Below are 25,542 nucleotides of genomic sequence, written 5' to 3'. Positions count from 1 at the left end.
CTGGGAAACTGAAAAAATCCAGTGTGGGTAACAAGGTGAAAGAGTTGGGGAGATAAGGCTGGAAATGCAGGAGCCAGGCAATGAACAGCCATTGTGGGATTTGAAGCAGGAGGTTGACCTGCTTAGATTTATGTCTTCATTAGAAAATCCCTGCAGCTTTAAGGATTAAGAGAGGTAAATTGGAACCTAGAACAATCAATAGAGTTAGTGAAGAGCTAAAGAGAATGGAGATGACAGACAATGTCCTGAAACTGAGAGTGAAATAGAAGTGAAGAGACCTGGATTCTAGACGGATAAACTCCTTTCCCCTCTTCCTTCCCTAGTTATTGACAATTACTTATACACAAGTACATGCTAGGTGCTGGGGAAGCAAAGATGATGTGGTCCAATTCTTACACCCCAAGAGCTTACATTCTGTAGTAAAGAAAGAATAGGTGAATGTGGGATTAGACTTAAAGACGGTGGTGTGAGAGGTAAGAAAGAAAACTCCTTCCAAAACCACATATAACATGAAAATACAGCAAATACAACTAATCCTGAAAGAACAACAGGAAAGAAGGTTGCGACAGACTGCCTACTGGGGAAAAGAGCAGAACTCACGGAAAAGGGTAAAGTACCAAAGCTGTGATCCAGCAGGACCCAAGCCCTTCCCGATACCAGCTCACCAGTGGGAACAGAGTGGGGTGAGGGTGGAGGCCTAGGACGCCAGTCCTGAACACCCAGTCCTGGAGATCTGCTCTGGGAACACAAACCTACATTACATGGTGCTCTGGAGATTAGTTGGGTTGGACAGCTAAGACAGGCGGAATACCTGGAGAGACTGAGATTCCAGCCACTGGTGGAGAACAGGGACCCACAACTGGCTGCTATGGGACAAAAGAAAGGTGGGCACTCTGAGAGACTTCCCAACAGCGAAAGGGCTGCTAAAGGGGCAAGGAGTGCACAGAGTTTGCTGCTCAGGAGAAATCACAGGTGGACAAAATTGTCCCAGCGCACTCAGCCCAGCAGGTTGGGAACTTTCAGGAGCTCCAGGTGCTCCATCCCCCTGGCTGGCAATGTAACTTCAAGGCCCCCAACCACAAAACACAGCCTGCCACTCCTTCCTCCCTGCTAGCACCAACTCACAAATCTGATATCCCCACCATTGCTCCAGACCAGCCAGAGGGTGGCCCGGCCTACGGCAGTTGCAAGGTCATAGCATACAGGCTCCTCTGTGTGCACTTGGACCACTGGCCCAGGCAGTGGAGGCAGGCACTGCAGCCAAGAAGCAGGAAAGAGCTCTTTCCTCATGGCAGGCACCAACATCGCTCACCTTCAATCCCTGCCATCACTCCAGATCAGCAGGAGGCCAGCTCTGCCTACGGCAGCTACAGGGGCCTATCCAAGAGGCTGCTCCAAACCTGCATGGCTCACTAGCCCTGACAATGGCAGCAGGCACTACAACCAGGAACAGGAAAGAGCACTCTCCTCCCAGCAGGCACTAGGGACTCTCACCTGTGACTCCTGCCATCGCTGCAGGGGCTAAGAAGCTCCAGACTGTAGAGCTTCTGGGCACTAGAGGGCACCACCTACACGAAGTTATTATTACAAATAAAAACGTCAAAAGAACTGGTACAAGCCAAAACCCCACAAACACCAGACAGAGGGCCAAGTGAAACTGAACGTACGAATCTTCCTGAAAAAGATTTCAAAATAAAAATCATAAACATGCTCATGGAGCTACAAAAAGTATTCGAGACCTCAGAAAGGAATTCAAGAAAAAGATAGAAACTTTGAAAAATACAGTATCTGAAAAGAAACACACAATGAAGGAATGTAGAAGTAGATCATATGAAGTGGAGTAGATGGTAAATGAAATAGAAATTAGAGAACAGAAATACAAAGAAGCTAAGGTACAGAGAGAGAAAAAAAAGGATCTCTAGGATATTAAGAGAACTGTGTGACCAATCCAAACAGAACAATATTCAAACTATATGGGTGCCAGAAGAAGAAGAGAGAGAAAAAGGGAAAGGAAGTATCTTTGAGGAGGTAAACGTCCCCAGTCTGGGGAAGGAGATAGTCTCTCAGGCCATGGAGGTGTACAGATCTCCCAACACAAGGGACCCAAGGAAGACAACACCAAGACATATAATAATTAAAGCAGCAAAGATTGAGGACAAGGACAGACTATTAAAAGCAGCCAGAAAGAGAAAAAGATCACATACAAAGGAAAACTCATCAGGCAATCATCAGACTTCTCAACAGAAACCTTACAGGCCAGAAGGGAGTGGCATGATGTACTTACTGCAATGAAACAGAGGGGCCTCAAACCAAGACTACTCTACCTGGCAAGATTGTCATTTAAATTTGAAGGAGAGAATTAACAATTTACAGGCAAGCAAAAGTTGAGAAAATTTACCTCCCACAAACCATCTCTACAGTGTATTTTGGAGGGACTACTATAGATGGAAATGCTCCTAAGGCTAAATAGCTGTCACTAGACAAAATAAAACCACAGTAAAGAAAGTAGAACAATTAATTACTAATCAAATGTAAAATTATATCAACTACCCCAAAAGTCAGTCAAGGGATTCACAAAGAGTGTAGAAAATAACACCTAATGTATGAAGAATGGAGGAGGAAGAAAAAGAAAGGAGGGCGGGAAAAAAGAACCTTTAGATTGTGCTTGAAATAGGTTACTAAGTGACTTAAGTTAGACTGTTAGATAGTAAAGAAGCTACCCTTGAATCTTTGGTAACCACGAATCTAAAGCCTGCAATGGCAATAAGTACATATCTATCAATCATCATCCTAAATGTAAATGATCTGAATGTACCAATCAAAAGACATAGAGTCACTGAGTGGATAAAAAAGAAGACCTATCTACATGCTGCCTACAACAGACTCACTTCAAACACAAAGACATACACAGACGAAAAGTAAAGGGATGGAAAAAAAGACTTCATGCAACTAACAGAGAAAAAAGCAGGAGTTACAGTACTTGTATAAGACAAAATAGACTTCAAAACAAAAAGAGTCACAAGAGACAAAGGAGGACGTTACATAATGATAAAGGGTTCAGTCCAACAGAGCATATAATCATCATAAATATCTAAGCACCCAACATAGTAACACCTACATATGTGAAACAAATACTAACAGAATGAAAGGGGGAAATAGAATGCAATGCATTCATTTTAGGAGACTTCAACACACCATTCACTCCAAAGGACAGATCAACCAGACAGAAAATAAGTAAGGAGACAAAGGCACTGACACATTAGAACAGTTGGACCTAATAGACATCTACAGAACACTCCATCCAAAAGCAGCAGGATACACATTTTTCTCAAGTGCACATGGAACATTTTCCAAAATAGACCACAGACTAGGCCACAAAAAGGGCCTCAGTAAATTCAGAAGGACTGAAATTGTACCAACCAGCTTCTCAGACCACAAAGGTATGAAACTAGAAATAAATTATGCAAAGAAAACAAAAAAGCCCACAAATACATGGAGGCCTAAAAACATGCTCCTAAATAATCAAAGGATCAATGACCAAAGAAAAACAGAGATTGAGCAGTATAAGTAGACAAATGAAAATAATAACCTCATACTGCAAAATCTCTGGGATACAGCAAAGGCTGTGCTAAAGAGGGAAGAATACTGCAATACAGGCTTACCTCAGGAAAGAAGAACAGTCCCATATGAATAGTGTAAACTCACAATTAATGAAACTAGAAAAAGAAAAACAAATGAGGCCCAAAATCAGTACAAGGAGGGAAATAATAAAGATCAGAGCAGAAATAAATAAAATTAAGAAGAATAAAACAACAGAATCAATGAAAGTAGGAACTGGTTCTTTGAGAAAATTCACAAAATAGATAAACCCCTAGCCAGACTTATCAAGAAAAAGAGTTGACACACATAAACAGAATCAGAAATGAGAACAAAAAAATCACTATGGACACCACAGAAATAAAAGGAATAATTAGAGAATACTATAAAAAATTATATGTTAACAAACTATATAACCTAGAATAGAAGGACAACTTTCTAGAAAAATACAACCTTCCAAAGTTGACCCAGGAAGATAGACAAAATCTGAACAGACCAATTACCAGCAAGGAAATTGAATTGGTAATCACAAAACTACCTAAGAACAAAACCCCTGGAGCAAGTGGCTTCACCCTGAATTTTACCAAACATTTAGTGAAGACCTAATACCCATCCTCCTTAAAGTATTCCAAAATGCAGAAGAGAAGGGAATACTTCCAAACTCATTCTATGAAGCCAGCATCACTCTAATACCAAAACCAGGCAAAGACACCACAAAAAAAGAAAATTACAGACCAATATCCCTAATGAATATAGATGCAAAAATACTCAACAAAATATTAGCAAACCAAATTCAAAAATACATTAAAAAGATCATCCATGATGATCAAGTAGGATTTATTCCAGGGATGCAAGCATGGTACAATATTTGAAAATCCATCAGCATCATATACCACATCAACAAAAAGAAGGACAAAAACCACATGATCATCTCCATAGATGCTGAAAAAGCATTTGACAAAATTCAATATCCATTCATGATAAAAACTCTCAACAAAATGGGGATAGAGGGCAAGTACCTCAACATAATAAAGGCCATATATGACAAACCCACAGCCAACATCATACTTAACAGCAAGAAGCTAAAAGCTTTTCACCTAACATCGGGAACAAGACAGGGATGCCCACTCTCCCCACTGTTATTCAACATAGTACCGGAGGTCCTAGCCACGGCAATCAGACAGAACAAAGAAATAAAGGGCATCAAGATTGGTAAGGAAGAAGTCAAATTGTCACTATTTACAGATGACATGATATTGTACATAAAAAAACCCTAAAGACTCCATTCCAAAACTACTAGAATATCTGAATTCAGCAAAGTAGCAGGATACAAAATTAATAAACAGAAATCTGTTGCTTTCCTATACATTAACGATGAACTAGCAGAAAGAATAATCAGGAAAACAATTCCATTCACAATTGCATCAAAAAGAATAAAATACCTAGGAATAAACCTAACCAAGGAAATGAAAGATCTATATTCCAAAAACTACAAGACACCCATGAGAGAAATTAAGGAAGATACAAATAAATGGAAACACATCCTGTGCTTATGGATAGGAAGAATTAATGTTGTCAAAATGGCCATCCTGCCTAAAGCAATCTACAGATTTAATGCAATCCCTATCAAAATACCAAGGGCATTCTTCAACAAACTAGAACAAATAGTTCTAAAATTCATATGGAACCACAAAAGACCCCAAAAAGCCAAAGCAATCCTGAGAAGGAAGAATAAAGCTGGGGGGTTTATGCTCCCCAACTTCAAGTTCTACTACAAAGCCACAGTAATCAAGTAATCAAGACAATTTGCTACTGGCACAAGAACAGACCCATAGATCAATGGAACAGAATAGAGAGCCCAGATATAAATCCAAGCATATACGGTCAATTAATATACAATAAAGGAGCCATAAATATACAATGGGGAAATGACAATCTCTTCAACAACTGGTGTTGGCAAAACTGGACAGCTACATGCAAGAGAATGAAACTGGATTATTGTCTAACTCCTTACACAAAAGTAAACTCAAAATGGTTCAAAGACCTGAATGTAAGTCATGAAACCATAAAACTCTTAGAAGAAAACATAGGCAAAAATCTCCTGAATATAAACATGAGCAACTTTTTCCTGAAACGCATCCCCTTGGGCAAGGGAAACAAAATAAAAAATGAACAAATGGGACTACATCAAACTAAAAAGCTTCTGTACAGCAAAAGACACCATCAGTAGAACAGAAAGGCATCATACAGTATTGGAGAATATATTAGTAAATGACATATCTAATAAGGGGTTAACATCCAAAATATATAAAGAACTCACACACCTCAATCCCCTAAAAGCAAATAACCTGATCAAAAAATGGGTGGAGGATATGAACAGACACTTCTCCAAAGAAGAAATTCAGATGGCCAACAGACACATGAAAAGATGGTTCACATTCGTAATTACCAGGGAAATGCAAATTAAAACCACAAAGAGATATCACCTCAGACCAGTTAGGATGGCCACCATCCAAAAGACAAACAACAACAAATGATGGCGAGGATATGGAGAAAGGGGAACCCTCCTACACTGCTGGTGGGAATGTAAGTTAGTTCAACCATTGTGGAAAGCGGTATGGAGGTTCCTCAAAAACTCAAAATAGTATTACCATTTGACCCAGCAATTCCACTCCTAGGAATTTACCCAAATAAAACAAGATCCCAGATTCAAAAAGACATATGCACCCCTGTGTTCATCACAGCACTATTTACAATAGCCAAGATACAGAAGCAACCTAAGTGTCCAACCATAGATGAATGGATAAAGAAGATGTGGTACATGTACACAATGGAATACTATTCAGCTACGAAAAGAAAACAAATCCTACCATTTGCAAGAACAAGGATGGAGTTAGACGGTATTATGCTCAGTGAAATAAGCCAGGTGGAGAAAGACAAGTACCAAATGATCTCACTCATTTGTGGAGTATACAATGAAGCAAAACTGAAGAAACAGAACAGCAGCAGATTCACAGACTCCATGAAGGAACTAGCAGTTACCAAAGGGGAGGAGTGGGGGAGGATGTGAGGGGAGGGAGGGAGAAGGGGATTAAGGGGCATTATGATTGGCACACGTGATGTGGGGGTGGTCATGGGGAAGACAGTGTAGCACAGAGAAGACAAGTAGGGATTCTGTGGCATCTTACTATGCTAATGGACAGTGACTGCAGTGCGGTGTGGGGGGACTTGATAATATGGGTGACTATAGTAACCACAATGTTTTTCATGTGAAACCTTTGTAAGAGTGTATATTGATACCTAAATTTAAAAAACAAAAAAGGACAGGTGAAAATAGTTTGCCCAGCATGGCTTCACCTCCTTCTTTGGGAATAGGACTCCCAATTTTCTGTTGGGAAAACTATCCATCTCTGACCCAGAGTAGGCCATGCAACCTGAACTGGATGGTCATTCTAGCCCTATTCAAACAGTGGGGCATGAAATAGGCTAGGCAAACAGGAGCATCTCACTCCCCTGAAAACACGTGACTCTAACCAGGCCAACAAGATCACTTCTGGGGGAATCAGATGGAATGAGGGGAAACAGAAATCACCTCTTCTAGGATTCCATGTGCTTAAGATCATAAACCCCTTGGGCTGTCAGAGTCCTCCTATGCTCTCAGGTAAGAGCCTATCCAGCATAAATTCACAGAGAAAGAGAAAAGCCATGGCAAGAAACAAAAACGATGACATCTTCTGAGCTGGATTCAATCATGTACTCCTAGACATCTCAGTTAAATCAGTTAATTCCCTTTTTTGCCACAATAAGTTTGTTTGGTTTTTGTTACTTGCAATAAAGAGAATACTGACTAAATCAGGGCAAGGGCCACAGAATTCTGTAACTGCAGCCAATGTGACAGGTATGACAGGGTTATTTATAAGCCACAAGGAGCGCAGAGGAGAGTACTGTCAACTCTACTTGTAGGTAAGTCAAGGACACTTTCACAAAGAAGGTGATGTTTTAAGTGAAGTCTGAGAATTAACCATACGGCAATAGAGTAAAGGGCAAATGGATATTCTGCAGAGAAGAATCAGAAACAAGTAGAGACAAGGAAATAGATAAGAGCATGGAATGTCTGGGAAGAAAACAGTCTACTATTCTAAAGTAGTAAGCTCACAGCAGAAAGCAGACTGTGAAGGAATTTGTATGTTCTCTCAGTGATGAGGAGTCACTGGATGATCAAATCAGATGATCTCACCTCTCATTTAAGCTCTCTAGACCAGAGTTGCTTCAAAAATAAAATTAGAGAGATCACAACAAATCACTACAAATTGATAGAAATGTTAGAAGTCCTTACCTGTTGATAGAATTCATCATCTTTGGGGGTCAGATAAGGCAGCCAAGTGTCTTCAAGCTCCTCAAGAAGCCTCAGTTTCTGTTTAAAAATAAGACTGATTAGAGGTGACTGAATATAAAGTGACCCAAAATATGACAAGCCCTTACTTTTCCAATAAGAGAATTTTTAAAATGAGCTAACTTAAATGTATAAGCTTTTAGAGAAAGAAATTCGTCAAGTGCCAAATTATAAAGTATATTGATTTAATTATACTGTTTAAATTACACATACTATATAGTATTAATTAGAAATAATGATTTGATTTACTCTCACATCTCATGAAACAATCTGATTCACTCTTGACATGCATCTCACATCAGCATCTTTTTCATCACTACGGTCACCTTCTAAGACATCCAATTCAGCTTTCCAGAGCAAATCTTCCTCTCTATAAGCTGCTTGAGACACAGCAGTTTTTCAATCTTTCTATGACACTTATCACTGGAAATACCAAACCAAGCCACAAGTATCCATCTGCATAGCGCAAGAATACTTGGAGTGTTTATTCATCCTGTAAACACATTTATTTGAGATCATATCCACTTACACTTTTTTTTTAAGTATCATTGATATACAACCTTATGAAAGTTTCACAAGAACAACATTGTGGTTTCAACATTCACCCATATTATCAAGTCCTCACACCCCATTGGGGTCACTGTCTATCAGCGTAGTAAGATGCTATAGAGTCATTACTTGTCTTCTCCATGCTGTACTGCCTTCCCTGTGACCTACCTATATTGTAATTGCAAATTATATGCACATTACCTTTCAAAAGTGATCTTTCATCTCTAGAATAATTACTAAATCTGTGTTATGCATCTTTGCTTTTTTTTCTTTCCCAATTTTATGGAGAAATCTTTTTTAAGCATCCACAGCTACCACAGTCTGAGGCAATTTCAGGACACCATGTCCTCCCAAATAGTAAGTGCTGTTCAAACTAAGTAACTATGTGTGTACATAAACACACAGACACATAGAAATTACCTATGTACTACAGACAATTTCTGAAAGAAAAGAAAACAGAAAAGGCAGAAACAACTGATTTTCAAATAAAACTGCAATATAATGCCTACTCAGGCTGTGGTCAGCGACTAAGGCACCTTTGTAAGAGTCAGAAAAATATGCGCCTTTCCCTGGGTTCATGCAACCCTATTCCACAGGGCATGGCTTGGTGAACACAAACAGGATTTTAGCCCACATCTGCCCCAAAGGGGACTATATTTATTCAGTGAACAATCTGCTCAACTGAACATGGTAGGCCTCAGTATTATCCTGCCTATCCCAAGACAGTAGGATTTTCTCACAAACCCATCACAGAGCAAACACCCTTTTGGGCAGAACTCGAATTCTCTGTGATAATTAAGCAATATGAATTAAAAAAAGAGGGAATAGAAATATAGCAACCAGTTGATCTGAGAGACACAAAACAGTAAATCTTACTCTTCTGTAAAATTCTAGTCTGTTCAATTAAAGCTTTCTGTTTTGAATGCAGGTTTTTTCTCATCTTTAATGATAAGACTGGCTTATCAGTTAAGCTATGAACAGTTTTCCTTTATGAAGGACCTATAATACTAACACAAACCATTACTTTAGATAAATCATTGGGTAAGTGGTTTATCTGTTTTCAACATTAGCCATTATTTGAGACATAGAAAACTAATAGTATTTCCATGCATATACTTGTATATTTATGCACTCCATCATGAATTTAATCAAAATCTGTATCTCACTTTTCACTTGAAGCTCAGGAAAGTCTGTATTTTCCAATGAATCTTTTATTGATTTTTTTATAGACAGAGTATTTAAATGCCAAAAAAATGTTTAATCTATCATTAAAAGCCTTGAATAATTCAAATGCACATAGTATCCCAAACCTTGAAATGGCTCCACCTTACACTACCTCAAGATCTATAAAGCTAATCTGTGTATAAGAAAGAGCACAAATGCACAGATTCCCATAAAGAATTACACACTTCACTTTAATCAGATTAAACAGCAACTGACCTGTCCCACAGATCAACAAGCACCAACAGTGGCTAAAATCCCGTTTATAATTAATCTCCAGCTAAATTATTATAAAAACAACAACTTCTCAGTTCAGTTGAGGTCCAGTGTATCAGACAGGTACAAAACATTAGAACTTGAAAGGCTGCCTTGAAAGATAAAATTCCACACTAATGTTCTTATTATAGAACAGACAGAGTATAAATGGCCTTCCTCCACTGGGAAATTTCATTTTAATACTGTGGGTATCATTATATCTATATGACGGGAGAAAACAGAGGTCAGGTAATCACTCAAAGTAAGACCATACAGATGAAACCTGCTATGTACATCAACATTCACAACCTACAATTTTACCAATTAACCAATGAGACAAATTATAAATAATAATATTTGTCAACTTAAAAAGACCTTTTGGTCATATTTGCCTTGGTACGATAAATCGGGAATCAATATTAGATTAAACTGGTAGCTCATGCACATCATACATTTCTTAAAAATTAAGATTGCTTTAAAAAACTATCAAGTCTCTCAGGGCACAATAAGCCCTCTCATACTCAAGAATGCAAAATAGCACAGTTTCAATGGTGGGCAATTAACAATTCTTATCAAACTCATATGCATTTCCCCTTTGACCCAGAAATCCTATCGCTACGGAGTTTTTCTACAGATATACTTGTACCATGTTCAGAGAACGTACAGACAAGTTTACTCAATGGATTACCATCTGTAGAACAAAAGCTTAGAAACATACCAAAAACCACACAATTTTATACTTTTAAAAGGTTAATTTATGGTATCTGAATTATATCTCATCTATACAAAAAATTCAAAACAATGCAAATGTCCCTCAGTTAAATAAACTATGGTAAATCCACACAATGAAATATAATGCAACAGTAAACAAGAAGAAGGAAGCACACTGTCAGCGAAACAAAGAGCTCTCCAGGATATACTGGAATAAAAAAGGCAAGGGACAAAACAGCTCTTGTATTTGCATACAGAAACATAAAGGATATGAGACAAACTACAAAGGTGGTTATCTCTCAGGGGTAGAGGTAGGAAATGACTAGAAAGGGACAGAATGGAGTAACACTATTCAAAATACTCCATTTTATATTGTTTTGATTTTTGAACTGTGTAAACATATTATCTATTCATATTACCTATTACCTATTACTAACTTATTATCTGTTATCAACTCAAACATTACCTATTAAGTCTTAACATGGAATTCAGTATAAAAATGAAAACAAGATGATTTTTTACCTTGTTTTAGAAAGTGTGCACTTTTGTGATGCACAATAAAGTATCTGGGGGGACATATTATCACAGATTCGCACACTCAACAGCAAAGACGGAAAAGAAATAGCTCAGATAATTTGTGTGAAATGCCAACCAGTCAGCAAACACACACATTAAAATACACTCCAGAGTGAAGGCAGAAGGTGTTCAGTGATTGTCAGATGTGGCTAACTGGCTCTACAGGTAATCCACACAGCTGGGCCCTGCAGCAGCACACTGCTTTGCTCACATGTCTCTTTACTGTCACACTGGTGTCAAATCTGTCAAGCCACTCACACAGAAACCAGAAGGAGTGCAAAGCCTTGATTCTCCCACCTGGCAGGAGAAACATATGAAGACCTTCCATGAGGGCTATGCCCATTTCCACAGCTTCAGCAAGTGAAAGAGGCTCAGACACAAAACCTTATATAAAACATACTACAACCCAAAACCATAAACATTTGAATTTGGATATAAGAAATTTTAACTTTAAGATTCTGACAACCTGTGAAAAGTTAAGCTGTATCTGAACTTGCATATCTTTGCAAATAGACAGATGGTTTGAGAATCTTACAGGAATTACATAAAAAGAGTAACTGGATTATAACTCATAATGTGAGAGTGACTCTTACCTAACAAATGAAGTATATTTTCCACCCACTGCTGTTTGTTTATCCAGCCTCGTCAGATGGTGCTAATAACTCTTATGCTTTATCCATTTTTCACTTTCCACTTAATTTGTAAACTATGAATCTTCTTTTATCAGGCTCAATAAAAATTTAATTCTGTTCTCTGAGTCTTTTCAAAATACAACCACAAATAAAGGCCTATGAATGTTCAGTGTAAAAATAATCACCTTATCTTCTGAGGGTTTCAAATAATAAGTGGGAAACTGACCTGGTCCTTAAGCAGGGCATGAAAGAGTAAGAAAACCCCCCTGAGGAAGACACACCAGAACTAATACCAGAAAGATTAGTAAGAAGGGGCTAAGCCAAAAGAGGTATAAATAAATATTTCACATATATATAAACCATATTTACTTGAAACAAAAAGAAAAAAGTATTTTAATAATTTCAACATAGAAAGCATACTCACTGAAAATAGAGCTTGGAAAAAATGAACAGAATTTGGGAAGAACAGGATTTGAGTTTAGACTCCACCATTTCCCAAATGTGGTACCACACTTGAGTCAACCTCTCCAAACCTCAGTTTACTCATCTGTAAAACACTGTTTCATGAGATTTTCTGAAAATGAAATAAAATTAACTATATGTATTAGTGCATTTTACAAACTGTGTCCTATGCAGATACTAGACAGATGACATTCAAATGGAGGGAGGGGTCTGTATAACAGAACAGGAGCTAAGAAACTAAACTGTTAGTTCCCATACCAGTTCTACAGCTTAGATAATGATTTGGGATTAGTTTCTTATCTCCCTGTGAGGTGTAAATGAAGTTACACATATAGAGTTCTAAGAACAGTACCTGGCACATAGAATACATTAGTATCCTTTGGCAATCACATGTTGCTACTGTTATTTACTCATTTCTGGGAAAGGACAAGCACTAGTTAGGAATTACATATAAAAGAACCTATGTGTAGTGCTCGCTTTGGCAGCACATATACTAAAATTGGAACAATACAGAGAAGATTAGCATGGCCCCTGTGCAAGGATGACATGCAAATTTGTGGAGCGTTCCATATTTAGAAAAAAAAAAGAATCTATGTGTAACCTATCAAATCATACCTTATGCTGTAGATTAATGCTACATGAGAAAATCAGATATTAACTTGCTTAGGTGAACTACAGCAGAGACATAAAAACTCTCCATAATAAGTTATATATACAAAATACCTCAGTTAACTACACTGGTGATAAAAATTTTAATTACTGTAAAATTTTAGAACAGATGAAGAAACAAAGGCCCATCCAGATATAAAGTGACTTGCAAGAGATTACACTGCTGGTCATAAGAGAATCATAACTCACATTCTCATTTCCCAAGCACAAGGTTATTTCCAATATACTCCACCACACCAACCCTGAGGCAAGAATAATTTTATCTTTCAAGAGAAAACTGCAGAAATGCTCAATTTTAACTTAAAAAGAATATATAAACACAGAATTTTTTATTTTTTAATTAAATAAATGTTGTTCTTTACATTTAAAACCAATACTTATAACAACTAGTTTCAGACCCTCAAGTCCTGGCTGCATTGGTAGCTCTACAATGCTTTCAAGATATTTTTTAACTTATTTATCACTTCTTGTTCACTCTCTCATATCTGAGCTTATGCTATAGCAGCCAAGTAGAAAACCTGATAATCCAAAAAATATCAGGAGGGATTCTCAGGAGGATTTTGCTTCAGTAGTGGTATAAAATCAGTCCTAGACTGCTTCTCTATTACTTCCTAACAAAGTCTAAAAGCAAGACTGAAAGGATCAAACTGTTTCCAATCAAAAACTATAAAAATGGAAAGCAAGACAAGACTATAAGTTAAGGTAAAATGACTGAAATGAATAGAAAAAGCAATCAATGATACTCATCCCACATGTCACACATAACAGAATTAATAGACAAGTATATTTAAAACAGTGTTATAACTGTAGTTCATTAGCTCTAAAAAGTTGAGGAAAGATAACATGGTAAGTAGAGAAACAGAAGAAATGAACAAAATTACATCAAGCATCTAGATGGGAAAACCACAATGTCTGAAATGAAAAATATTTGATAGGATTCAAATTGGATTAGTATCACAGGAGAAAAGCATAGTGAACATGAAGACATAGCAATGGAAGTTATCCAAAAGGAAACACAGGTAAAAAAAAAAAAAAAAATTAAAAGAGTACCAGTGAGCTGTGGAATGACTTCAAGCAGTTTAAACATGTAATTAATTAGAGTCAGCAAAGAATAGGACGATGGGGAAAAGAAAAACTATTGGCAAAAAATTTTCCAAATTTGATGAAAACCATAAATCCACAGATTCAAGATGTTCCGAGAAACCAACACACAAAAATATGAGGAAATAACACTAGGACACCATAAAACCAAATTACTTAAAATCAGTGAAAAAGAGAAAATCTTTAAAGCAGAGAAAAAGAAATAATACATATATAGGGAGAAATTACAACATAAAATATCTCATTCAGAGAATGTTAGCCAGAAGACAATGAAGAAACATTTTCAAAGAACTGAGAAAAAGAAAATTTGCCAAAGTAGGATTTTAAATTAACCAAGCCAAATAGCTATCAAAGACAAAGGCAAAATAAATATTTTTTCAAATTAGAAAAGCAGAAATAATTCAACATCACCAGAGCTTCAATGTAAGAAATGAGAGGAAGATCATCAGGCAGAAAGAAAATGACACTAGATAGAAATCTGAGTCTTCAAAAAGGAATGAAGAGCATCAGAAATAGTAAGTACACTGGAAATATAAAAGACTTTATTCTTCACTATGTAAACCTTTTAAAAAGATAACTATTTAAAGCAAAATTAATAGTACATTGTGGGATTTATAATCTATGTAGAAGTGAAATGTGTAACAACAATAGCACAATGGCCAAAGAGAAATGGAAATTTATTGTTCTAAGATTCTTATGCTTTACGTGAAGTACAATAGTACTACTTCAAGAAAGACTCTATTAAGATAAAGATGGATATTAGAAACCCAAAAACAACTATAAAATAACAACAAAGAATTATAGGTAATAACCAAGGGAAATGAAATGGAACTATGAAAAATCAATTCAAAAAGGGAGAAAGAGAAAAAAAGAGAACAAAGGGGAGATAGTAAAGTGACAGGATTAAATCCAATCATGAAAACAAAGACATTAATGTAAAAAGTCTAAACAACCCAATGAAATGGAAGAGAACGTCAGGTTAAATTCTTTTTTTAAATCAATGTCCAACTATATGTTTCCTACAAGAAATTGATTTTAAACATAAAGAAACAAAAGGGTTATAAGTATAAAGACAAAACAGGGTGAATGTACCTAATGCCACAAAATGTACACTTAAAAATGGTTAATAGTTTTATGTTATGCATATTTTATAATAAAAAAAGATTTTAAAAAGTAAAAGAATGGAAAAGTATTAGCCACAGTAATACCAATCAAAAGAAAGCTGAAGTAGCTATACTGATACCAGACAAAATGGGTTTCAGAGCAAAGAATATTTTAAGAGGTAAAGAGAGAGTCATTTCATAATGATAAAGAAGTCAATTCATCAAGAGAATGCAGCAATCCTAAACATCTATGCAACTAATAACCGATCAACAAAATACATGCAGCAAAAACTGACAGAACAGCAGACTATATTCCACAATTACAGCTGAAGATTTTAACATTCCTCTCAATAATTGATAGAAGTAGACAGAACTCTCAGTAAGAATACAGAACACTTCAACGCTATAAACCACCTTGACCTGACATTTATATAACACTTAACTAAACAGTAGCAAAGTACAAATTTGTTCCAAATGCACACTCAATATTTACTAAGATAGACCACATCTGGATATTAATATATTCAAAAAGTTTCAAATCATTAAAAAATATGTTCTCTGAGGAAGAATGATGTCAGAAATATGGCTGAATAGAACACCACTTAATTGTATGTCTCCCTCAACCAAAACAATTTGGCATCTATCAACAGACACAAGTGCCTCTGTGGAAGCTGTGGGATCCAGCACCATATGCCAAGGGACCCGAGAGGAGTTTTGCCCACACATGTATGAGCTGACAGGCATACAGACCTCAGTCCCTGCTGTGCACCCTGAAGTGGCCCATGAATGGACTCCAGTCCCTCTCAGTCAAGGTCCATGAGGCCTTAGAAAACAGTGATTTTAGACAATCACCCACAGACAAAAAAACCTTTGTGGAAGTCTAGGAGTCCATCACAGAAGTTCCAGCACACCATTTGAGCAAAATATCTGAGACTAGATGTAGTGGGGAGGTAAGAGAGGAACAGTTTGATTTTATCCACATTATTCCTCTCACTGGGGGCTCAGCCAGTGCCAAGAGAACCCTTCTTAACCCATGATTTCTCCCATGGAAAAAAGTGAAACCATGTGAGAGAACAGCCAGCTTCCCCAAGCAATGGGATCCTGCCACAGAGGCCCATTTCTTGCTCTCATCCCACTGAGAGTACTAAGTCATGAGCTGCATGGCTTGGGGGCAGTGAGCAGCTGGAAGAACAATAGCCAGGGCTTGAAACAAAGGTATTAACTAGACACAGATCCTATTAACCTTATCACGGACTCAATCAAGAGGCCCTCCCATGAAACTCTGCGGTATCCCTACATGCTCATTCCTCCAACTGGCCCATGGGCACCCCTAGTACTCCATAGACTGCACCTAAACACATCCTCATTCTGTGGCAAGATCCCTGTGCATGTTCCCGATGGTGGTGAGAGCAAGATTTTACAGATAGCTAGTGAGCATGCACAGAAAGCCATACCAAATATGTGGACCAGGGAGAGACCATAAACCTGAGCATTTAGCACTGCCCTTGGGAAAGCAAAAGTGAGGTTGTCAGAACTTAGTCTGGTGCTTTGTAGTACTGAGAGAAGGCATACAGGCTTAAGAATTCTGCCACAAGAGGGAGCAAAAAGTGTGGAGCAGGGGTATCCACACAAAGTTTAAGAAAGCCTCAGAATCCCTAGCAGAGCTGACAGAAGGTATTTCTGGAAGTCAATCAGTAAATACTAGGAGGTAAGAGCTACTTCAAATGCAAAGACAGCAATGCAAGACTTTAAGGAAACTTAAGGAAAAATATGAAAAATCAAGGAAACATGACATTATCAAAGAATCACAATAATTTTCCAGTAACTGATTCCAAAGACAAAGAGATCTGCAATTCACTAGATAAAGAATTCAGAGTAGCTGTTGTAAGGAAGCTCAACAATCTACAAAATCAAGAGAAAGGCAATTCAATGAAATTGGAAAACAATACACAAACAAAAATGAGAAGTTAAACCAAGAGACAGAAATGACAAGGAACCAAACAAATTATGGAGCTAGAGAACATAATTAATTGAATTTTTAAAAATGCAACAGAGTATCAACAGCAGAATGGATCAAGCAGAAGAAAGAATCTGTGAAAAAGAAAACAAGAATGTAATAACTACATTGTTTTTCTTGTGAAAACTTCTTAAGAGTGTATTTCAATGATACCTTAATAAAAAATTTTTAAAACAGGCCCTTTAAAATTATCCAGTCAGAGTAAAATAAAGAAAAAAGGGAAAAAGAGTAAAGAAAGCCTACATAAACTATAAGATATGATCAAGAAAAGCAATCTGCAAATTATTGGGGTCCAAGGAAGAGAAGAGAGAGAAGGAGGCAGAAAGAACATTTAAAGAAATAATGGTTTATCTTTCTATGCTGACAGATAGTAACCACACTAGTGGGAGGTGAGGATTTAATAATATGGGTAACTACTGAACCACTGTGCTGTATATCTGAAATGAATATATGATTGTATATCAACAATACTTCAATTAAAAAAAAGAAGAATGGCTAAGAACTTCCCAAACCTGGGTATTTAGCCATCCAAATTCTTGACACTCATAGGTCCCCAAATATTTAACTCAAAAAAGACCTAACCCAAGACATTATAGTAAAACCATCAAACATCAAAGACAAATGAAGATAATCTTAAAAGCAGCAAGAGAAGCTTGTCATCTACAAGGAAACCCCCATAAGGTAATGAGAGGAAAGTCTCATGAATGGAAAAAAATGAGCAAAAGATAAAAAGAGAGAACACTCAAATAAGTAAAATGAAAGAAGAGACATTACAACTGCTTCCACAAATACAAAGGATCAGAAGAGACTACTATGAGCAATTACATGTCAACAAATTGAATAACCTGGAAGAAATGGATAAATTCCTAAAACTTTCACCTACCAAGACTCAATCTGAAGAAACAGAAAATGTGAACAGACCAATAACAAGTAAGGATATTGAATGAGTAATCAAGTCTCCCAACAAAGAAAAGCTCAGGACTAAACAGTTTTGCTGGTTAATTCTACCAAACATCTAGAGAATTAATAACAATCCTTCTCAAACTTTTCCAAATAATTTAAAGAGGAAGAAAAATTTCCAAACTCATTTTATGAGGTCAGCATTACCCTAATACCAGAGCCCGATAAGGATAGTAGAAGAAAAAAGAAAAACTACAACCCAATATTCCTGATGAATACAGATGCAAAAATTCTCAAAAAGAAAAAATAGCAAACTAAATTCAACAGCATGTTAAAAGGGCCATATACCACAATCAAGTGGGATTATTCCTGGGATGCAAGGATGTTTCAGCATATGCGTATCAATAAATGTAATCTACCACATTAATAAAATGCAAGATAAAAGTCATATGATCATCTCAACAGATGCTGAAAAGCATTTGACAAAACACAATATCCTTGTATGACAAAAAAAACTCTTCAAAAAAATGGATAAAGAAGGAATATACTTCAACATATTAAAGACCATATAGGACAAGCCCACAAATAATATCAAACTGAATGGTGCAAGTGTTAAAACTTTTCTTTGAAGATCAAGAACAAGACAAGGGTGACCAATCTCACCATTTCTATTGAGCATAATACTTAAAAGTCCTGGCCAGAGCAATTAAACAAGAAAAAATAATAATAGACATACAAACTGGGAAGGAAATGTGAAGTTGTCTTTGCAGATGACATGGTCTTACAGAAAGATCCTAAATACTATAAAGTTGCAGGATACAATATCAACACAGAAATCTGTTGCAATTCTCTACACTAACAGTGAAGTATTTGGAAAAAAAAAACTTCATTTACAAGAGTCTCATAAACAATAAAATAATAAAATACTTAGGAATAAATTTAAGGAGATGAAAGATCTGAACACTGAAAATTATAAGACTTTGATGAAAGAAATTGAAGAAGTAAATGGAAAGGTATTGTGTGTTCACAGATCAGAAGAATTAATACTACCAAAATGTCCATACTACCCAAAGCCATCTATAGATTCAATGCAATTCCTATCAAAATTCCAATGGCATTTTTCACAAAAGTAGATTAAAACAATTCTAAAAATTGCACAGAACCACCAAAGACCCTGAATAGCCAACGTAATCCTAACAAAGAAGAACAAAGCTGGGAGCAACACACTTCCTGATTTCAAACTGTACTACAAAGTTACAGTAATAAAAACACTGTTGCTGGCATAGAAATAGACACATAGACATATTGGAGCAGAACCAAGAGCCCAAAAATAATCCCGCCCATACATAGTCAACTAAAATTTGACAAAGTAGCCAAGAATACTCAATGGGGAAAGGATAGTCAATTCAGTTAATGCTGTTTGGAAAAACTGGATAATCACATGCAGTAGAATACAATCAGATCCCTGTCTTACACTAGTCACAAAAATTAATTCAAAATGAGTTAAAGACTTACATTAAACTTGAAATCACAAAACTCCTGGAAGAATAAATAAGGGAAAAGCCACTTGACATTGGTCTTGGCAACAATTTTTTGGACACGACAAAAACATAAGCAACAAAAGTAAAAAAGCGGGACTTGATCAAAGTAACAAGCTTCTGCACAGCAAAAGAAACAATGAACAAAATGAAAAGTCAAGCTATAGAATAGGAGAAAGTATTTGTAAACCATCAACCTGATAGGGGGCTATTATCAAAAATATATAAGGAACTCATATAACTCAATATCAAAAAAATTTGATTTTATAAAGGACAAAGGACCTGAATGGACATTTTTTCCAAAGAAGACATACAAATGGCCAAAAGGTACATAAGGTGCTCAACACTCCCTGACTTCAAGCTCTACTACAAAACTACAGTACTCAAAACAATTTGTTACCAGCAAAGAACAGACCCATAGATCAATGGAACAGAATAAAGAGCCCAGATATAAACCTACACATACATGATCAATTAATACATGATAAAGGAGCAATGAATATACAATGGGGAAAAGAAAGCCTCTTCAACTGGTGTTGGCAAAACTGGACAGCTACATGTAAGAGAATGAAAATGGATTATTGTCTAATTTCGTACATGAAATACAAACTTGAAATGGATCAAAAACCTGAATGTAAGTCATGAAACGATAAAACTCTTAGAAGAAAACATTGGCAAAAATCTCGTGAACATAAGCATAAGCAATTTTTCCCTGAACACATTTCCCTGGGCAAGGGAAACAAAATTAAAAATGAACAAGTGGGACTATCAAACTAAAAAGCTTCTGTACAACAAAGGACACCATCAGCAGAACAAACAGGCATCCTACAGTATGGGAAAATATATTTGTAAATGATTTATCCAATAAGGGGTTAACATCTAAAATACATAAAGAACTCGTACTCCTCAACACCCAATAAACAAATAACCTGATTAAAAAATGGGTGGAGAACCTGAACAGACATTTCTCCAAAGAAGAAATAAAAATGGCCAACAGGCACAAGAAAAGATGTTCCACATCTATAATCATAAAGGAAATGTGAATTAAAACCATATGAGATATCACGTCATACCAGTTAAAATGACCAACATCCAAAAGACAAGAAATAACAAATGTTGGCGAGGATGCAAAGAAAGGGGAACCCTCCTACACTGTTGGTGGGAATGTCAATTCGTGCAATCGCTGTGGAAAGCAGTACGGAGGTCCCTCTGAAAACTAAAAATAGAAATACTATTTGATCCAGTAATCCCACTTCTAGGAATTCACCCAAAGAAAACAAAATCTCTGATTTAAAAAGATACATGCACCCCTATGTTTATTGCTTCACTATTTGCAATAGCCAAGCATGCTAGCAACCTAAGTGTCCATCAATAGACAAATGGTTAAAGAAGATGTGATACATACACACAATGGAATATTATTCAGCCATAAAAATATAAAGAAATTCTGACATTTGCAACAACATGGATGGACCTAGACAGTATTAGGCTCAGTGAAATAAGCCAAGCAGAGAAAGATAAATACCATACAATTTTACTTATTTGTGTAATACAAAACCAAAACAAAACAGAAGGAACAAAACAGCAGTAGACTCAAAGACACTGAGAAGAGACTAGTGGTTACTAAGGGGAAGGGGTTGGGATAGGTGAGGTGAGGAAGGTAAGGAAGATAAAGGAACACAATAATTCATAATCACAATATAAGCTGGTCACAGGGACATGAGTACAGCATGGAGAATATAGTTAATGATTTTGTAACATCTTTCTACATTGATAGTAACCACACTAGAGGAGGTGAGGATTTGATAATGTGGGTAACGGTAGAATCACTTCATTTGAAACCAATATAAGATTGTATACCTAACATATCAGAATGGCTATCACCAAAAAGACAAGAAATAGCATGTGCTAGCAAGGCTGTGGAGAAAAGGGAACCCTTGTGCACTGTTGGTAGGAATGCAAATTGGTATAGACACTATGGAAAATAGTATGGAAGTTCCTCAAAAAATTAAAAATAGAACTACCATATGATCCAACAGGCCCAGTTCTAGGTATCTCAAAGAGATCTTAAATCAGGATCTCAAAGAGATACCTACATTCTCGTGTTCACTGTAGCATTATTCACAATAACCAAAACACAGAAATGACCTAAGTGTACATTTATGGATGAACAGGTAAGGAATATGTGATTGATAATGGAATATTATTCAGCTATGTAAGATGGATAGACCTTGAGGGCATTATGCTAAGTGAGATAAGTCAGTCAAAGCAAGACAAATACTGTATGATCTCACTTATGTTTGAAATCTAAAAAAGAAGAACTATAGAATCAGAAAGTAGAATTGTGGTTGCCAGAGGAAGAGGTGGGGAAAATGGGGAGATGTTGGTCAGAGGGTACAAACTTCTATTTATAAGATGAATAAGTTTAGGGATCTATGTACAACATGGTGATTATAGTTAACAATACTGTATATTGCTAAGGGAAATCTTAAATTTTCTGACCACAGCAACAAAAAAAAACAATTATGTGACATGATGGAGATGTTAACTAACCCTACTGTGGTAAACATTTTGTAATATATACATGTATCAAATTATCACTTTTTTTCACAATTTTTTTACACCTTAAACTTCCACAATGTTTTAAATCATCTCAATGAAGCTGGTGAGGGTGGGGCGTGTTTTCTGACAAAATGGAAACTAAATAAATATCAATAAAATAACTATATCTAGAAACCCCCAAATGTTTGGAAACTAAATAGCCCACTTCTAAACAGTCATGGGTCAAAGAAGAAATCAAACAAGAAATGGGAAAGTTCTTTAAACTGGGTAAAAATTAAAACAATACCTTCAAAATTTCTAGAATACAGCTACAGCAGTATTTAAAGGGAAATTTATAACACCAAATGCCTATATTAAAAAAAGAAAAATGGTTTCAAATCAATGACCTCAGCTTCCACCTGGAGAAAATGGAAAAACAGGAGCAAATGAAACCCAAAGTAAGCAGAGGAAGAAAATTATAAAAGATTAGAGCAGAAATTAAAGAAACAGAAAACAGGAAAACAAAGAAAATCAATGAAGCCAGAAGCTAGTTTTTTGAGGGAAGAAAATTTTAAATCTCTAGCCAGACTAATAAGGAAAAAACTCCTGAAGTCTCAAAATCCAATTAAAAGGATAATAAGGGAAGATTTTGAACTTTATACCAATAAATTCTAGAACTTGGAAAAACAAAAAAATTCCTTGAAAGACAGAAATCACCAAGAATCACCAAGAAGAGGATAGCCTGAATAGCCCTGTATCTAATAATGAAATTGAAATTGTATTTTAAAAACTTCCCACAAAGGAAACTCCAAGCCCAGAACCTTCACTGTGTAATTTCTACATTTCATAAAGGAAATAATATCATTCTATACACTCTCATCCAGAAAATTAATGCAATTCAACCCCAAAAATAAGCACATTACAATAAAATTACAGACCAATATCCCTCAGGAATATGAATACAGAAATTATTAACAAAATAGCAAATTGAACCCAACAACAAATAAAAAGGAGAACATATCATGACAAAGTATTACCCTCAAAGTGCAGGATAGTTTAACATTCAAAAATTGACATAATTCATATATATTATCAGCCTAAGAAAGAAAAACCATATGCTCATCCAAATTGACACAGTAAGAACACTAGACAATAAATACCCAACATCAATCCTGCTAAACATGCTTAGCAAACTTGGGAACTTCCTCAATCTGATAAAAAAAAATCTATGAAAACCATAGCAACATCATACCTAGTGATGAAAGACTAACTGATTTCACTGTATGATCAGGAAAAGGCAAGGATGTCTGCTGTCACCCTCATTCAAGGTTGTACTGAAGGTTCTAGCAGGGCAGTATGGCTGGCTAGCTAGCTAACTAGCTAAACAAACAAATGAATACATACATACGTGGAAGGAAGGAAGGACAGAAGGACGGAAGGAAGGAAGGAAGGAAGGAAGGAAGGAAGGAAGGAAGGAAGGAAGGAAGGAAGGAAGGAAGGAAGGGAGGAAGGAAGGAAGGGAAGGAGGGAGGGAGGGAGGGAGGGAGGGAGGGAGGGAAGGAAGGAAGGAAGGAAGGAAGGAAGGAAGGAAGGAAGGAAGGAAGGAAAGGACAGAGGGAGGGAGGGAGAGAGAATGAGAAAGAGAAAGAGAAAGGAAAGAGGGAAGAAAGAAAGAAATGAAAGGCATCAGACTAGGAAAAAATACTGAAAAGACAAAACTGTCTTTACATACATATAACAGGCACCTGTACAAAAAAAATCCTAAAGGATCTCTTAAAAAGCTACTAGAACTAATAAGTTCATCAAGGCTGCAGGATACAACCTACAAGATACAACAATAAGGCTGTAAGATCAATATAAAAATGAGTTGTATTTCTATATACTAGCTACCAACTATCTAAGATTGAAATTTTTAAGAACAACACTTACAATAACATCAAAAAATAAAAAGTACTTAGGGGTAAATCTGACAAAAGGTTTTCCAGACTTAATAATAATAATTAAAAAAAGAACATTGCTGGAAGATATTAAATAAGTTCTAAATAAAAGAGAGATATACTATGTTCATGAATCAGAAGACTTAATAACAATGTGAACTTGTCCCCAAATTGATGCAATTGTAGACCAAGATCCCTGCAGGCTTTTTTGTAAAAAGTGACACACTACTTGTAAAATCCATATGGAAACACAAAGACCTAAATGGCAAATAACTTTGCAAAGGAAGAATAAAGTTGAAGGACTTCCTTCTAACTTCAAGATTTCTTACAAAACTACAGAAATCTCACGGTGGAGTACTGGCATAAAATAGACAAATGGAACAAAACAGGATCCACAAATAGGCCCACCTATTTGTGGTCAACTGATTTTTGGCAAAAATTTCAAGTTAATTCAACAGAGAAAGAAAATCTTTTCAACAAACTGCACTTGAAGAATTGGATATCATTAAAAAACACACACACACACTCACACACCTTGTACCACATATAAAAATTAACTCTAAATGAATAAATGTATCAATATAAAACCTAACTATATAATGTAAAACCTAAACTGTTACACTACAGAAGAAAACATAAGAAATTCCTTGAGCCTTTAGGTTAGGCAAGGCAGAGTTTTCTTAGATATAAAACCAAATGCACAATCCATAAAAGAAAAAAAAATGACAAATTAAACTTCATCAAATTCTAGAACTTCTATTCTTAAAATTCTCAAAGCTAGAACTCTAATGCACTGCTCTCATGAAAATAAAATGGTCCACTTTGGAAGACAATCTTCCAATTTCTTAAAAAGGTAAGATACATGATAACACACGTCCATATAAAAATGTGTAAATGTTCATAACAGATTTGTAATTCCCAAAAATAGGAAATAACCCAAATATCTATCAAGTGAATAAAGAAACTGTAGTATATTGAGAAAAATAAAAATAAACTGTAGTATATAGTACAAAAATTCACTACTCAGCAAAAAAAAGGAATGACTTATTGATACAACATGGATGAATCTCACAATCACTATGCTGAGTGAAGGTAGCCAGGCCAAAACAGAGAATGTACAGTATGATTCCATTTATGCAAAATTCCAGAAAATGCAAATATAATCCATAGTGACATAAAAGCAGATTAGTGGTTGCCTGGGGCCAAGGTTGGAGGGAAGGGAAGGAAAGTATTACTAAGAGGCACAAAAATAGTACAAAGTGCAATGAATATATGCAGTATCTTGTTTTGGTGGTAGTTTAATAAATCTACCCGTGTCAAAACTTATTAAGTTGTACAAT

The 25,542-nt window shown here is 36.1% G+C and overlaps 1 protein-coding gene and 1 non-coding gene across 3 annotated transcripts in view; one reads left to right on the top strand and one right to left on the bottom strand.

The window, feature by feature from the left end:
• The window catches only part of FTO (FTO alpha-ketoglutarate dependent dioxygenase), a 402,025-nt gene that overhangs the window by 279,771 nt on the left and 96,712 nt on the right, over window positions 1-25,542 (bottom strand). For both annotated transcript variants that reach the window (XM_036881013.2, XM_057492746.1), the window contains exon 2: window positions 7,934-8,011. In XM_036881013.2, the coding sequence (XP_036736908.1) occupies window positions 7,934-8,011 (78 nt within the window). The remainder of the gene's footprint in view (window positions 1-7,933; window positions 8,012-25,542) is intronic.
• On the top strand, window positions 12,866-12,972 carry LOC118910209 (U6 spliceosomal RNA). The gene has a single exon (XR_005023872.2). It is a non-coding gene; the product is annotated as a U6 spliceosomal RNA (small nuclear RNA).

Source organism: Manis pentadactyla, chromosome 15 (assembly GCF_030020395.1).
Source record: "Manis pentadactyla isolate mManPen7 chromosome 15, mManPen7.hap1, whole genome shotgun sequence".
Taxonomy (NCBI): Eukaryota; Metazoa; Chordata; class Mammalia; order Pholidota; family Manidae; genus Manis; species Manis pentadactyla.
Note: the sequence above shows the minus strand (reverse complement) of the source record. Positions and strands in the feature narration are given on the sequence as shown.